The 14,373-nt window shown below is 45.1% G+C and overlaps 1 protein-coding gene across 1 annotated transcript in view; it reads right to left on the bottom strand.

The window, feature by feature from the left end:
- The window catches only part of LOC121585040 (electrogenic sodium bicarbonate cotransporter 4-like), a 72,969-nt gene that overhangs the window by 24,799 nt on the left and 33,797 nt on the right, over positions 1–14,373 (bottom strand). The window contains exons 13-14 of the mRNA XM_041901374.2: positions 2,517–2,691; positions 188–321 (exon numbers count right to left, since the gene is read on the bottom strand). Of these exons, the coding sequence (XP_041757308.1) occupies positions 188–321; positions 2,517–2,691 (309 nt within the window). The remainder of the gene's footprint in view (positions 1–187; positions 322–2,516; positions 2,692–14,373) is intronic.

The following is a 14,373-nucleotide window of genomic DNA, read 5'->3' as shown; positions in this document are numbered from 1 at the left end:
TAATCAATAAACAGTCAGGGAGCATCGAAAATTCAAAAAACAATGTATATTTTGACGGCAAGGAAATATATCCATTTTTCAATGCGGCTCTCTGGACCTCGTTGAAGAACGAATGCGGCCCCCTGGGCAAAATGAGTTTGACACCCCTGGGCTACAGTCTGACTTTGAAGTGGGGTTGAGCTCTCACTTGCTGAATTCGAAGAGCAGTTTCTCGAAGATGAGGATGGGTCCAGTGGAGCTGAGGATGATGAGGGGCTGACCACTAAACATACAGAACACTGTTCCTGACAACGCTGTGCCCAGGAAACTCTCCATCACACCCTGATATAGAGGAGAGAGAGAAGGGAGGGCAGGGCGAGAAACCGGGTAGGGAAGAGAGTAGGGAGAGAGAGAGAAGAGAGAGAGCGGTGAAGAGAGACAGACAGAGAGAAGTGGTGGTGCATGTGTTAGAGAGAGGCAGTAAGAGCCTGCTGTATTTCAATCTGACAGACAGTCTGTGTGAATCATCAGTAGCAGCCAGCCAGAGCACTTATCCTAAATGGTTTCAGTATGTGTTGAGCTCAACAAATGGATTTAGTGCAGTCACTGGCCCCATCCATCACACACATACAGTGGGGAAAAAAAGTATTTAGTCAGCCACCAATTGTGCAAGTTCTCCCACTTAAAAAGATGAGAGAGGCCTGTAATTTTCATCATAGAACGTCATCATACACGTCAACTATGACAGACAAAATGAGAAAAAAAATCCAGAAAATCACATTGTAGGATTTGTAATAAATTTATTTGCAAATGATGGTGGAAAATAAGTATTTGGTCAATAACAAAAGTTTCTCAATACTTTGTTATATACCCTTTGTTGGCAATGACACAGGTCAAACGTTTTCTGTAAGTCTTCACAAGGTTTTCACACACTGTTGCTGGTATTTTGGCCCATTCCTCCATGCAGATCTCCTCTAGAGCAGTGATGTTTTGGGGCTGTCGCTGGGCAACACGGACTTTCAACTCCCTCCAACGATTTTCTATGGGGTTGAGATCTGGAGACTGGCTAGGCCACTCCAGGACCTTGAAATGCTTCTTACGAAGCCACTCCTTCATTGCCCGGGCGGTGTGTTTGGGATCATTGTCATGCTGAAAGACCCAGCCACGTTTCATCTTCAATGCCCTTGCTGATGGAAGGGAGGTTTTCACTCAAAATCTCACGATACATGGCCCCATTCATTCTTTCCTTTACACGGATCAGTCGTCCTGGTCCCTTTGCAGAAAAACAGCCCCAAAGCATGATGTTTCCAACCCCATGCTTCACAGTAGGTATGGTGTTCTTTGGATGCAACTCAGCATTCTTTGTCCTCCAAACACGACGAGTTGAGTTTTTACCAAAAAGTTATATTTTGGTTTCATCTGACCATATGGCATTCTCCCAATCCTCTTCTGGATCATCCAAATGCACTCTAGCAAACTTCAGACGGGCCTGGACATGTACTGGCTTAAGCAGGGGGACACGTCTGGCACTGCAGGATTTGAGTCCCTGGCGGCGTAGTGTGTTACTGATGGTAGGCTTTGTTACTTTGGTCCCAGCTCTCTGCAGGTCATTCACTAGGTCCCCCCGTGTGGTTCTGGGATTTTTGCTCACCGTTCTTGTGATCATTTTGACCCCACGGGGTGAGATCTTGCGTGGAGCCCCAGATCAAGGGAGATTATCAGTGGTCTTGTATGTCTTCCATTTCCTAATAATTGCTCCCACAGTTGATTTCTTCAAACCAAGCTGCTTACCTATTGCAGATTCAGTCTTCCCAGCCTGGTGCAGGTCTACAATTTTGTTTCTGGTGTCCTTTGACAGCTCTTTGTTCTTGGCCATAGTGGAGTTTGGAGTGTGACTGTTTGAGGTTGTGGACAGGTGTCTTTTATACTGATAACAAGTTCAAACAGGTGCCATTAATACAGGTAACGAGTGGAGGACAGAGGAGCCTCTTAAAGAAGAAGTTACAGGTCTGTGAGAGCCAGAAATCTTGCTTGTTTGTAGGTGACCAAATACTTATTTTCCACCATAATTTGCAAATAAATTCATTAAAAATCCTACAATGTGATTTTCTGGATTTATTTTTCTCAATTTGTCTGTCATAGTTGACGTGTACCTATGATGAAAATTACAGGCCTCTCTCATCTTTTTAAGTAGGAGAACTTGCACAATTGGTGGCTGACTAAATACTTGTTTCCCCCACTGTACATCACCTGCTAGAGTGAGTTAGCTACCATACAATTTTTGGGGCTCATGTTCCATACTAAAAACATTATTTAGCAAATCACAGACTCAGAAAAAATGTATTTGAATCAGTAAATTAACTAAATATAAATTTATTCAAGGGTCATCAGCCCTAACTTGGGTACCAGTCTGTTTGTGCTAACATTTCACTCATTGTACTCCTTGATATGCCAAACATATTGGCATATGACACAGATTACAAGGGGTGGAATGTTAACACAAAACAGTTCTGGATTTCAGGCTACATCAGCTCTACCTGATAGTTGTCTGTGGCATCCCCCAGCAGGCCTCCGAAGGTGATGGCATTGGTTATGCAGCCCAGGTAGATGAAGAGGACTGCAGAGATGGACTGGATGTGGAAGCCTTCGTATAAGTCACTAGGAAACCAGGGCAGCTTTCTCTTGATGTCCAGAAACAAACCTCCACAGAACCTGAAAAAAACACAGACACTGGTTATGATGCAGAACCTGACACAGCTACAAACACTGTGGTCTCCACATAACCTGCCACAGACACAGGCACAGACACAAACCCTCTGGTTATGATGCAGAACCTGCCACAGACACAGTCAATCAATCAAATATATTTTATAAAGCCCTTTTTACATCAGCAATTGTCACAAAATGCCTGTCACAGACACAAACACTCTGGTTATGATGGCGCACATGCTCTGTTTAAAACGCATTATCATCTGTTTAATGCATCACACTGACTCACTTCAGTCTGTCTGTCGTTTCACAGTGTGACAGGATGGGCCAATTGAACCGATGATGATTTAAAACTATAATATCAGGCCGATGAGGAAAGGAGACGAGATTATCTTGGCTACACTCTTAGATTTTGCTATCTAGAACCTAAAAGGGTTATTAGGCTGTTCTCATAGGACAACCCTTTGAAGAACCCTTTTTAGTTCCAGTTACAACCCTTTCGGTTCCAGGTAGAACTCTTTTGGGTTCCATGTAGAACCCTTTCCACAGAGGGCTCTACATCGAACTAAAAAGGTTTCCGCCTGGAACCAAAAACAGTTCTCCTATGGGGACAGCCGAAGAACCTCTTTGGAACCCTTTTTTCTAATAGTATATTACTGAACGCCTGACCAGGAGAGATCCAACTCAAGGTGTCATTAAAGAAACTGCACCCCCCTCCCCAACGTCAAAAATATTTTAACATGACCTTCCCCTTGTACTGTAAAATAAATTTAACACCCTCCCCCCTCATAGAAATAACTCAAAATAATGTTTATGACCACAAATAACATTAACTGTAGCGACCCTGGGTTTATAAACGTGGATATCTACTTTGTTTTGTGGCCCAGTCGATGCCACGCAGGGCTATAAGCCAGAAGGTTGAGGGTTCGCCGACCACTACAGAGGAGCTCACTCTCCCTGCCTGTTTCATTACTTCACGATCAGAGCCGGTTGCAGACAATGAACAGCTAGGGGGAAATCCGATTTTGATGCCATATTTATAATTATATAAAATATATGCAACATATATGTACCAACACACCAATAAACAAAACATACCAACATGGTTTGCATTTTCAACACCACAATAAATAGACTATGTCAACCTCGACAAACAGAAAAGACATACCTCCCTACCTTGTAAACTTACCAAGTATCGAAGGCTTGGCTTGACAATCTCTGAATGTCATTAAACTTTTTGGTGTTTTGTAACAGATGTCTCTTTCCATTCATCAAATTGCCTCTGCAGAGTTTGGATTGATTGATTGATTTTATTTGTCAGTTAAAAAAATACTTAAGTACACAAATAATTGTAAAAGTGACCAGGATTGCACAATAAAGTCGGGGACTTAGTGCTCGGGTTGGGGTGTAGGGTTTGAGTATAGCCTGAAGGTAAGGAGGGGCAGTTCCTCTTGCTGTTCTGTAGGTCAGCACCATGGTCTTGTAGTGGATGCGAGCTTAGACTGTAAACCAGTGGAGTGTGCGGAGGAGCGGGGTGACATGAGAGAACTTGGGAAGGTTGAAAACCAGGCGGGCTGCAGCGTTCTGGATAAGCTGCAGGGGTTTGATGGCACAAGCGAGTAGCCCAGCCAACAGTGAGTTTCAGTAGTCCAGACAGGAGAAGACAAGTGCCTGGATTAGGACCTGCGCCGCTTCCTGTGTGAGGTAGGGTCGCACTCTACAGATGTTGTAGAGCATGAACCTGCAGGAGCGGGTCACCACTTTGATGTTTACAGAGAACGACAGTGTCAGAAGCTGATGTGGATGCGGTGTTGGAGTCAGGCGCAGGACACAGAAGCTTAGTCGAAAACGACTTTAATTGTCACAAAGACAAATACAAAATAACGGCCCTCAAAACACAGGAGGCGAGCGATTACGCAAACAGTGCGTAAAACACTAACAACTAGAAAACAAATAACATTCACCGGCGGACAACAACACACAACTGCAAACAAAACCAAAGGAAACTTATAGGTGACATAATCAATACATAATACGAAACAGGTGCACCAACAAGACAAAACCAAACAAACATAGAGAACATCAAGCGGTAGCAGCTAGTACTCCGGGGACGACGAACGCCGAAGCCTGCCCGAACAAGGAGGAGGAGCAGTCTCGGCGGAATTCGTGACAGACAGGGTGTTGTCCAGAATATTTCATGCGAATATTCTAAAATCAGCATAAAAACAATATGCACATTTCAGGGTTTCCTTTAGGAAAATTTGACGCCAGGACAACGTGACCAGCTAATTTTAATTGACCAGACATTGGAGACATTTTCCAGACATCCATATGCATTCAGATCCGACTTGGCGCAGCCAGCGCCATCCATCAATAAAAGAGGGATATTGGTCAAATGAGCCACAATTAGGCTACGTGTCCTAAAAAACAACCTATAACAAATGACAAAAACACTATTCCTTGTGTTTCCATGTGTAGCATATGCAAAAATTCATAGGCACCTTTTTTTTATTGGTTTTTAGGCCACTTTCCTAAAACAGTAATTGTCCACCTCACTCAGAGATTTGAGCACTAAGCATCAGTGCAGTGCATAGGCCTATAGGCTGATGTGTCCACTGTAAGATATTAATATTTAAAAAAAATATATAGCCTATATAAAGGAAGGGAAGCTTAGGCCTAGCCCCAGAGAGATAGAGAGAGATATGCCCGCGGCATACTATGACACCGACATGCATTTCTTTATGTCAGATGACTACAGCATCTGCTATACAGATATAGATGTATAGAAGGATGCTAATTCGTACATTTTTCGTTGGGCACGACGTACAGCTCCGTTTTGGAGCAGGAGCTCCTAAACGTGTCGGTGCCCAGTCTGGGGCCGGCAACCAGTCCTACTACAGGGCTGGAATTTTCCACCGGTGCCCAGTCCAGCTCCGGTCAGCGGCTCCACTCCGGAGCCAGAGGAGTCCGCTCCACCGGGGTCCAGTTCAGCTCCGGTCAGCGGCTCCACTCCGGAGCCAGAGCAGTCCGCTCCACCGAGGTCCAGTTCAGCTCCGGTCAGCGGCTCCACTCCAGACCCAGAAGTCAGCCCCTCTCCAGGGTCGGGGCCTCCCACACCAGGGTCCAGACAGGGCTTGGTGCATTGTGGGGGGATTGCCGATCCAGGCCCAGACGTCAGCCCCTCTTCAGGTTCGGGGTCTCCCACACCAGGGTCCAGACAGGGCTTGGTGCATCGTGGGGGGATTGCCGATCCAGGCCCAGACGTCAGCCCCTCTCCAGGTTCGGGGTCTCCCACACCAAGGTCCAGACAGGGCTTGGTGCATCGCGGGAGGATTGCCGATCCAGGCCCAGACGTCAGCCCCTCTCCAGGTTCGGGGTCTCCCATACCAGGGTCCAGACAGGGCTTGGTGCATCGTGGGGGGATTGCCGTCTCTGATTGGGGATCATACTTAGGCAGCCAGTTTTCCTGCCTGGGTTGTGGGATCTTGTTTGTGTTCCTGTTAGGCTGGTGTGTGTATAGCCCTTTGGACTTCACGTTACGTTGTTTCTTGTTTTGTTTTGTATGTTTATTGGGTGAACAAACATGTACGCTTTTCACGATGCACCTTGGTCCGACCCGTCTCTCAACGTTCGTGACATGGTCCCATGTTTCATGTGCTGAAATAAAAGATACCAGAAACGTTCCATATGCACAAAAAGCTTATTTCTCTCAAATGTTGTGCACAAAACCTGTTAGTGAGCATTTCTCCTTTGCCAAGATAATCCATCCACCTTACAGGTGTGGCATATCAAGAAGCTGATTAAACAGCATGATCATTACACAGGTGCACCTTGTGCTGGGGACAATAAAAGGCCACTCTAAAATGTGCAGTTTTGTCACACAACACAATGCCACAGATGTCTCAAGTTTTGATTGAGTGTGCAATTGGCATGCTGACTACAGGAATACCCACCAGAGCTATTGCCAGATAATTGAATGTTAATTTCTCTACCATAAGCCATCTCCAATGTCGTTTTAGAGAATTTGGCAGTAAGTCCAACCGGCCTCAGAACCGCAGACCACGTGTAACCACGCCAGCCCAGGACCTCCACATCAGGCTTCTTCACCTGCGGGATCATGAAAGAACAGCGCCGGAGAAGATGGCTGCCGTTTTACAGCCCTCTAACCAATTGTACTATTATGTGTGTTTTTCTGCGATATTTGTAATTTATTTTGTACATAATGTTTCTGCCATCGTCTCTTATAACCAAAAAGAGCTCCTGGATATCAGGACAGCGATTACTCACCTCGTATTGGACGAAGATTTTTTCTTCAATGAGGCGGCCGCGAAGGATATCCTACAGACACCAGACAAGGCCCAAATCCCCGTCATTCGCATGAGGAAGAGACGGAGATATCGTGGACGTAGGTCGGGGTGCCTTGTAAGGATCCGACGGCGAGCGAGTAAACTGCCGCTCCCATCAATCCTATTAGCCAATCTTCAATCATTGGAGAACAAATTGGATGACCTAAGATTACAGTCATCCTACCAACAGGACATTAAAAACTGTAATATCTTATGTTTCACCGAGTCGTGGCTGAACGACGACATGGACAACATACAGCTAGCGGGCTATACGCTACATCGGCAGGATAGAACGGCTGACTCCGGTAAGACAAGGGGTGGCGGTCTGTGTATATTTGTAAACAACAGCTGGTGCACAAAATCAAATACTAAGGAAGTCTCAAGGTTTTGCTCGCCTGAGGTAGAGTATCTTATGATAAGCTGTAGACCACACTATTTACCAAGAGAGTTCTCATCTATATTTTTCATAGCTGTCTATTTACCATGAGCTGTATAAGGCCATAAATCAACAGGAAAACGCTCATCCAGATGCAGCGCTCCTAGTGGCCGGGGACTTTAATGCAGGGAAACTTAAATCCGTTCTACCTAATTTCTACCAGCATGTTAAATGTGCAACCAGAGGAAAAAAAACTCTAGACCACCTTTACTCCACACACAGAGACGCATACAAAGCTCTCCCTCGCCCTCCATTTGGCAAATCTGACCATAACTCTATCCTCCTGATTCCTGCTTATAAGCAAAAACTAAAGCAGGAAGCACCAGTGACTCGGTTAATAAAAAAGTGGTCAGATGACACAGATGCTAAGCTACAGGACTGTTTTGCTAGCACAGACTGGAACATGTTCCGGGATTCTTCAGATAGCATTGAGGAGTACACCACATCAGTCACTGGCTTCATCAATAAGTGCATCGATGATGTCGTCCCCACAGTGACCATTTTTACATACCCAACCAGAAGCCATGGATTACAGGAAACATCCGCACTGAGCTAAAGGGTAAAGCTGCCGCTTTCAAGGAGCGGGACTCTAACCCGGACGCTTATAAGAAATCCCGCTATGCCCTCCGACGAACCATCAAACAGGCAAAGAGTCAATACAGGACTAAGATTGAATCGTACTACACTGGCTCTGACGCTCGTCGGATGTGGCAGGGCTTGAAAACTATTACAGACTACAAAGGGAAGCACAGCCGCGAGCTGCCCAGTGACACAAGACTTCCAGACGAGCTAAACCACTTCTATGCTCGCTTCGAGGCAAGCAACACTGAAGCATGCATGAGAGCACCAGCTGTTCCAGATGACTATGTGATCACGCTCTCCGTAGCCGATGTGAGTAAGACTTTTAAGCAGGTCAACATTCACAAGGCCGCAGGGCCAGACGGATTACCAGGACGTGTACTCGGAGCATGTGCTGACCAACTGGCAAGTGTCTTCACTGACATTTTCAACATGTCCCTGACTGAGTCTGTAATACCAACATGTTTCAAGCAGACCACCATAGTCCCCGTGCCCAAGGACTCTAAGATAACCTGCCTAAATGACTACCGATCCATAGCACTGACGTCTGTAGCCATGAAGTGCTTTGAAAGGCTGGTCATGGCTCACATCAACACCATTATCCCAGAAACCCTAGACCCACTCCAATTTGCATACCGCCCCAGATCCACAGATAATGCAATCTCTATTGCACTCCACACTGCCCTTCCCACCTGGACAAGAGGAACACCTACGTGAGAATGCTATTCATTGACTACAGCTCAGCATTCAACACCATAGTGCCCTCAAAGCTCATCACTAAGCTAAGGATCCTGGGACTAAACACCTCCCTCTGCAACTGGATCCTGGACTTCCTGACAGGCCGCCCCCAAGTGGTAAGGGTAGGTAACAACACATCTGCCACACTGATCCTCAACACGGGGGCCCCTCAGGGGTGCGTGCTCAGTCCCCTCCTGTACTCCCTGTTCACCCATGACTGCATGGCCAGGCACGACTCCAACACCATCATTAAGTTTGCAGACGACACAACAGTGGTAGGCCTGATCACTGACAACGATGAGACAGCCTATAGGGAGGAGGTCAGAGACCTGGCCGTGTGGTGCCAGGACAACAACCTCTCCCTCAACGTGACCAAGACAAAGGAGATGATTGTGGACTACAGGAAAAAAAAGAGGACTGAGCATGCCCCCATTCTCATCGACGGGGCTGTAGTGGAACAGGTTGAGAGCTTCAAGTTCCTTGGTGTCCACATCACCAACGAACTATCATGGTCCAAACACACCAAGACAGTCGTGAAGAGGGCACGACAAAGCCTATTCCCCCTCAGGAGACTGAAAAGATTTGGCATGGGTCCTCAGATCCTCAAAAAATTATACAGCTGCACCATCGAGAGCATCCTGACTGGTTGCATCACCGCCTGGTATGGCAACTGCTTGGCCTCTGACCGCAAGGCACTACAGAGGGTAGTGTGTACGGCCCAGTACATCACTGGGGCCAAGCTTCCTGCCATCCAGGACCTCTATACCAGGCGGTGTCAGTGGAAAGCCCTCAAAATTGTCAAAGACTCCAGCCACCCTAGTCATAGACTGTTCTCTCTGCTACCGCACGGCAAGCGGTACCGGAGTGCCAAGTCTAGGTCCAAAAGACTTCTCAACAGCTTCTACCCCCAAGCCATAAGACTCCTGAACAGCTAATCATGGCTACCCGGACTATTTGCACTGCCCCCCCACCCCATCCTTTTACGCTGCTGCTACTCTGTTAATTATTTATGGATAGTCACTTTAACTCTGCCCACATGTACATATTACTTCAACTACCTCAACTAGCCGGTGCCCCCGCACATTGACTCTGCACTGGTACCCCCCTGTATATATAGCCTCCCTACTGTTATTTTATTTTACTTCTGCTCTTTTTTTCTCAACACTTTTTTTGTTGTTGTTTTATTTTTACATTTTTATTAAAAATAAATGCACTGTTGGTTAAGGGCTGTAAGTAAGCATTTCACTGTAACTCCTCACCTGTTGTATTCGGCGCATGTGGCCAATAAAATGTGATTTGATTTGATTTGATCTGAGACCAGCCACCTGGACAGCTGATGAATTTGAGGAGTATTTATGTCTGTAATAAAGACCTTTTGTGGGGAAAAACTAATTCTGATTGGCTGGGCCTGGCTCCCAAGTGGGTGGGCCTATGCCCTCCCAGGCCCACCCATGGCTGCTCCCCTGCCCAGTCATGTGAAATCCATAGATTAGGGCCTAATGAATTTATTTCAATTGACTGACTTCCTTATATTAACTGTAACTCAGTAAAATCGTTGAAATTGTTGCATGTTGCGTTTATATTTTTGTTCAGTAAATAAGCTTACAATAATAACAATGATATACAATAATAATAATACAAATTATAAAAACGAATTATTATAAATAAATGTAAGTTCCAAAATTGCATCCTACCTAAATAAGGAGTTGTACAGTAGCCTACATTCTTCTCATCTTAGTCCACTACAATATTGAAACTTATATTACATTCCCCTTGTAGGCTTTTCACTAAAGGCATACTCTTTTTCCTCTAACCTTTGTTTTACTTCAATGAAAAAGGCCTCCATCTTCACAATCAACAGTGGCCTAGGCCAAGGCTCCTCTCTCGCTCTCTCTCTCCTCAGCAGCAGGCGCATGTGCCCGCAAGGCGTGAGAGAATGGTGCTGAAGCGCAAATCTGGGGTGTCGGCTATGATAGACAACCTCTCCTGGACAATTTGGCTTCAATTTAATTTATTAGCTTTTAATTTTTTTATCAGCCAAATGCCAGCAATTACCAGCTAAGGGAAACCCTGGAGAATTTTCCCATCAGACTCGTGTTTCCATCAAATTGACTTGTTGCAGATAAAAGTCTGTTTGTAAATATGTAGTGCACATAAAAATACAGTTTGAGGTTAAATTCCCATATACCGAATAAAAAAATTGGTTTCCATGGCATTTTCAACTCTAGGCATACTGATGATTTTTTCAAAGAAAATGTTGAGTAGGTATAGTGAATGTGCCCACTCTGGTATTGGCATGTGCGCTCTAGCCAACATCTTGCAGATACAGTGCAGGCATAGCCTACTACATGATGAGATTATTATGGGCAGAAGTGAGATTATTTGTATTTGTCAAATGGCAGCCAAGCATCGATCATCATGTCACCAGAATAAGACCCTCGATATTTATTGAAAGGAGCATCAACCTCATCACTGTGCACTTTCACCACCCTGTGAAGTTCATCGTAATTTATTTAATCTGTAGCCTAATAAACTGCATGCTTTCCCATGATGTGGTGACATTTATCAGACATGTAGGCTACTTTTCTCGCATAAAAAGGTTGAATGGAAAACTGGTTAATGTCAAGCCATTTTGAGGATGCTGGAATTATATTTTGGATTATTGTGCACTTGCCTACAGGATACTTTTTAAGTAGCCTAATCGGATTAAAACATTGTGACTGGTTATGTTCATGCCACATATAAAAAGTCATACATTTTATAAGTTAAATGATAATAGGCTATATTGAAGCGTTAGGTTCTAGGTGTGTGAGGAATAGCTGCTCGGATTGGAGAGGAGGCAGAGCATGTGTTAAGCTTTCCTGAAAAACTGGGCCTGCCGTGAGCATATGTGGCCACCTTATTACAGGACGACTTGGGAGAATGATGATCTGAAACAGACAGCACATTCAGTATCAGAAATAAAAATACAGCCAGACTGGCCTGCTACTGTGCCTTTCTAGTCCTTATAAACTGTTGAGTGTAGACCCACAACTGATCTGTTATTCAAATTACATTTTCACTGCAGCCTAGAGTAGGCTATAGAATGTTGTAGTCACTTGAAAACAATAATGCAATTATTAATTGCATTGTGGTGTTGTAGGCTAGTCTAGGTAGGATCATTTTATTGCCCCTAAATAAGATCAATAGGGGAGATTTTTTAGCTGTGTGTTTTTTGTATTTTTTTTTATTTCACCTTTATTTAACCAGGTAAGCCAGTTGAGAACAAGTTCTCATTTACAACTGCGACATGGCCAAGATAAAGCAAAGCAGTGCAATGAAAACAACAACAACACAGAGTTACATATGGGATAAACAAAAACGTACAGTCAATAACACAATAGAAAAATTGAAAATCTATATACAGTGTGTGCAAATGTAGTAAGTTGGGGTGCAAATACTGGGGTGCAAATTAGCAAAATAAATAACAATATGGGGATGAGGTAGTTGGGTGGGCTAATTACAGATGGGCTGTGTACAGGTGCAGTGAGCGGTAAGCTGCTCTGACAACTGATGCTTAAAGTTAGTGAGGGAGATAGTCTCCAGCTTCAGAGATTTTTGCAGTTCGTTCCAGTCATTGGCAGCAGAGAACTGGAAGGAATGGCGGCCAAAGGAGGTGTTGGCTTTGGGGATGACCAGTGAGATATACCTGCTGGAGCGCATACTACGGGTGGGTGTTGCTATGTTGACCAATGAGCTAAGATAAGGCGGGGATTTGCCTAGCAGTGATTTATAGATGACCTGGAGCCAGTGGGTTTGGCGACGAATATGTAGTGAGGGCCAGCCAACGAGAGCGTACAAGTCACAATGGTGTGTAATATATGGGGCTTTGGTGACAAAACGGATGGCACTGTGATAGACTACATCCAATTTGCTGAGTAGAGTGTTGGAGGCTATTTTGTGAATGACATCACTGAAGTCGAGCACGGCGCTTGTAACACCAGGGTAGTGGGTTCGATCCCCGGGACCACCCATACACAAAAATGTATGCACGCATGACTGTAAGTCGCTTTGGATAAAAGCGTCTGCTAAATGGCATATTATTATTATTATTATTATTATATTAAGTCAAGGATCGGTAAGATAGTCAGTTTTACGAGGGCATGTTTGGCAGCGTGACCCGCCGAGAGTAGTGATTCTAGTCGGGCGAGCGGGTGCAAGCAGCGTTCGATTGAAGAGAATGCATTTAGTTTTACTAGCGTTTAAGAGCAATTGGAGGCTACGGAAGGAGTGTTGTATGGCATTGAAGCTCGTTTGGAGGTTTGTTAACACAGTGTCCAATGAAGGGCCAGATGTATACAAAATGGTGTCGTCTGCGTAGAGGTGGATCTGAGAGTCACCAGCAGCAAGAGCGACACCATTGATATACACAGAGAATAGAGTCGGCCCAAGAATTGAACCCAGTGGCACCCCCATAGAGACTGCCAGAGGTCCAGACAACAGGCCCTCCGATTTGACACATTGAACTCTATCTGAGAAGTAGTTGGTGAACCAGGCGAGGCAGTCATTTGAGAAACCAAGGCTATTTAGTCTGCCAATAAGAATGTAGTGATTGACAGAGTCGAAAGCCTTGGCCAGGTCGATGAAGACGGCTGCACAATACTGTCTTTTATCGATCGCGGTTATAATATCGTTTAGGACCTTGAGCGTGGCTGAGGTGCACCATGACCAACTCGGAAACCAGATTGCATAGCGGAGAAGGTATGGTGGGATTCGAAATGGTTGGTGATCTATTTGTTAACTTGGCTTTCAAATACTTTCAAAAGGCAGGGCAGGATGGATATAGGTCTGTAACAGTTTGGATCTAGAGTGTCATCCCCTTTGAAGAGGGGGATGACCGCGGCAGCTTTCCAATCTCTGGGGATCTCAGACGATACGAAAGAGAGGTTGAACAGGCTAGTAATAGGGGTTGCGACAATTTCAGCGGCTAATTTTAGAAAGAAAGGGTCCAAATTGTAGGGGTCCAGATTTTGCAGCTCTTTCAGAACATCCGCTATCTGAATTTGGGTGAAGGAGAAGCATGGGCAAGTTGCAGCGGAGGGTGCAGAGCTGGTGGCCGGGGTAGGGGTAGCCAGGTGGAAAGCGTGGCCAGCCGTAGCAAAATGCTTGTTGAAATACTCGATTATCGTAGATTTATCGGTGGTGACAGTGTTTCCTAGCCTCAGTGCAGTGGGCAGCTGGGAGGAGGTGCTCTTATTCTCATGTCTTCACTGTTCTTTCATGCGCTTAGAGGGCAGGATAGACCGTTAGACTGGTAGACTATACTGACCTGTGTTATAGTAAAAGTTAGCACACGGAAAAGCATAGTGCATAAGGGAAGTACCAAAACACCTTGATATAGGGGAGGTGCATGCAAGCAGATGAGGAAATGTGTCTAGGATGGAAGACATTATATAGTAAAACCTCCAAAAGTGCAAATGTAAGACAGGGAAAAAACACACTACCCTCCCCAGCTCTAGTACCAGTTCCACTCAAGTACTCTACCTCATATCTCAATTCACTCAGTAGCATTTCTCTCTTATCCCAGTTCAGACCCAGTTCCTTTCA

The sequence above is a fragment of the Coregonus clupeaformis genome, chromosome 16 (genome assembly GCF_020615455.1).
Source record: "Coregonus clupeaformis isolate EN_2021a chromosome 16, ASM2061545v1, whole genome shotgun sequence".
NCBI lineage: Eukaryota > Metazoa > Chordata > Actinopteri > Salmoniformes > Salmonidae > Coregonus > Coregonus clupeaformis.
The sequence above is the reverse complement of the archived record's forward strand: the minus strand, read 5'-3'. Positions and strand labels throughout refer to the sequence as shown.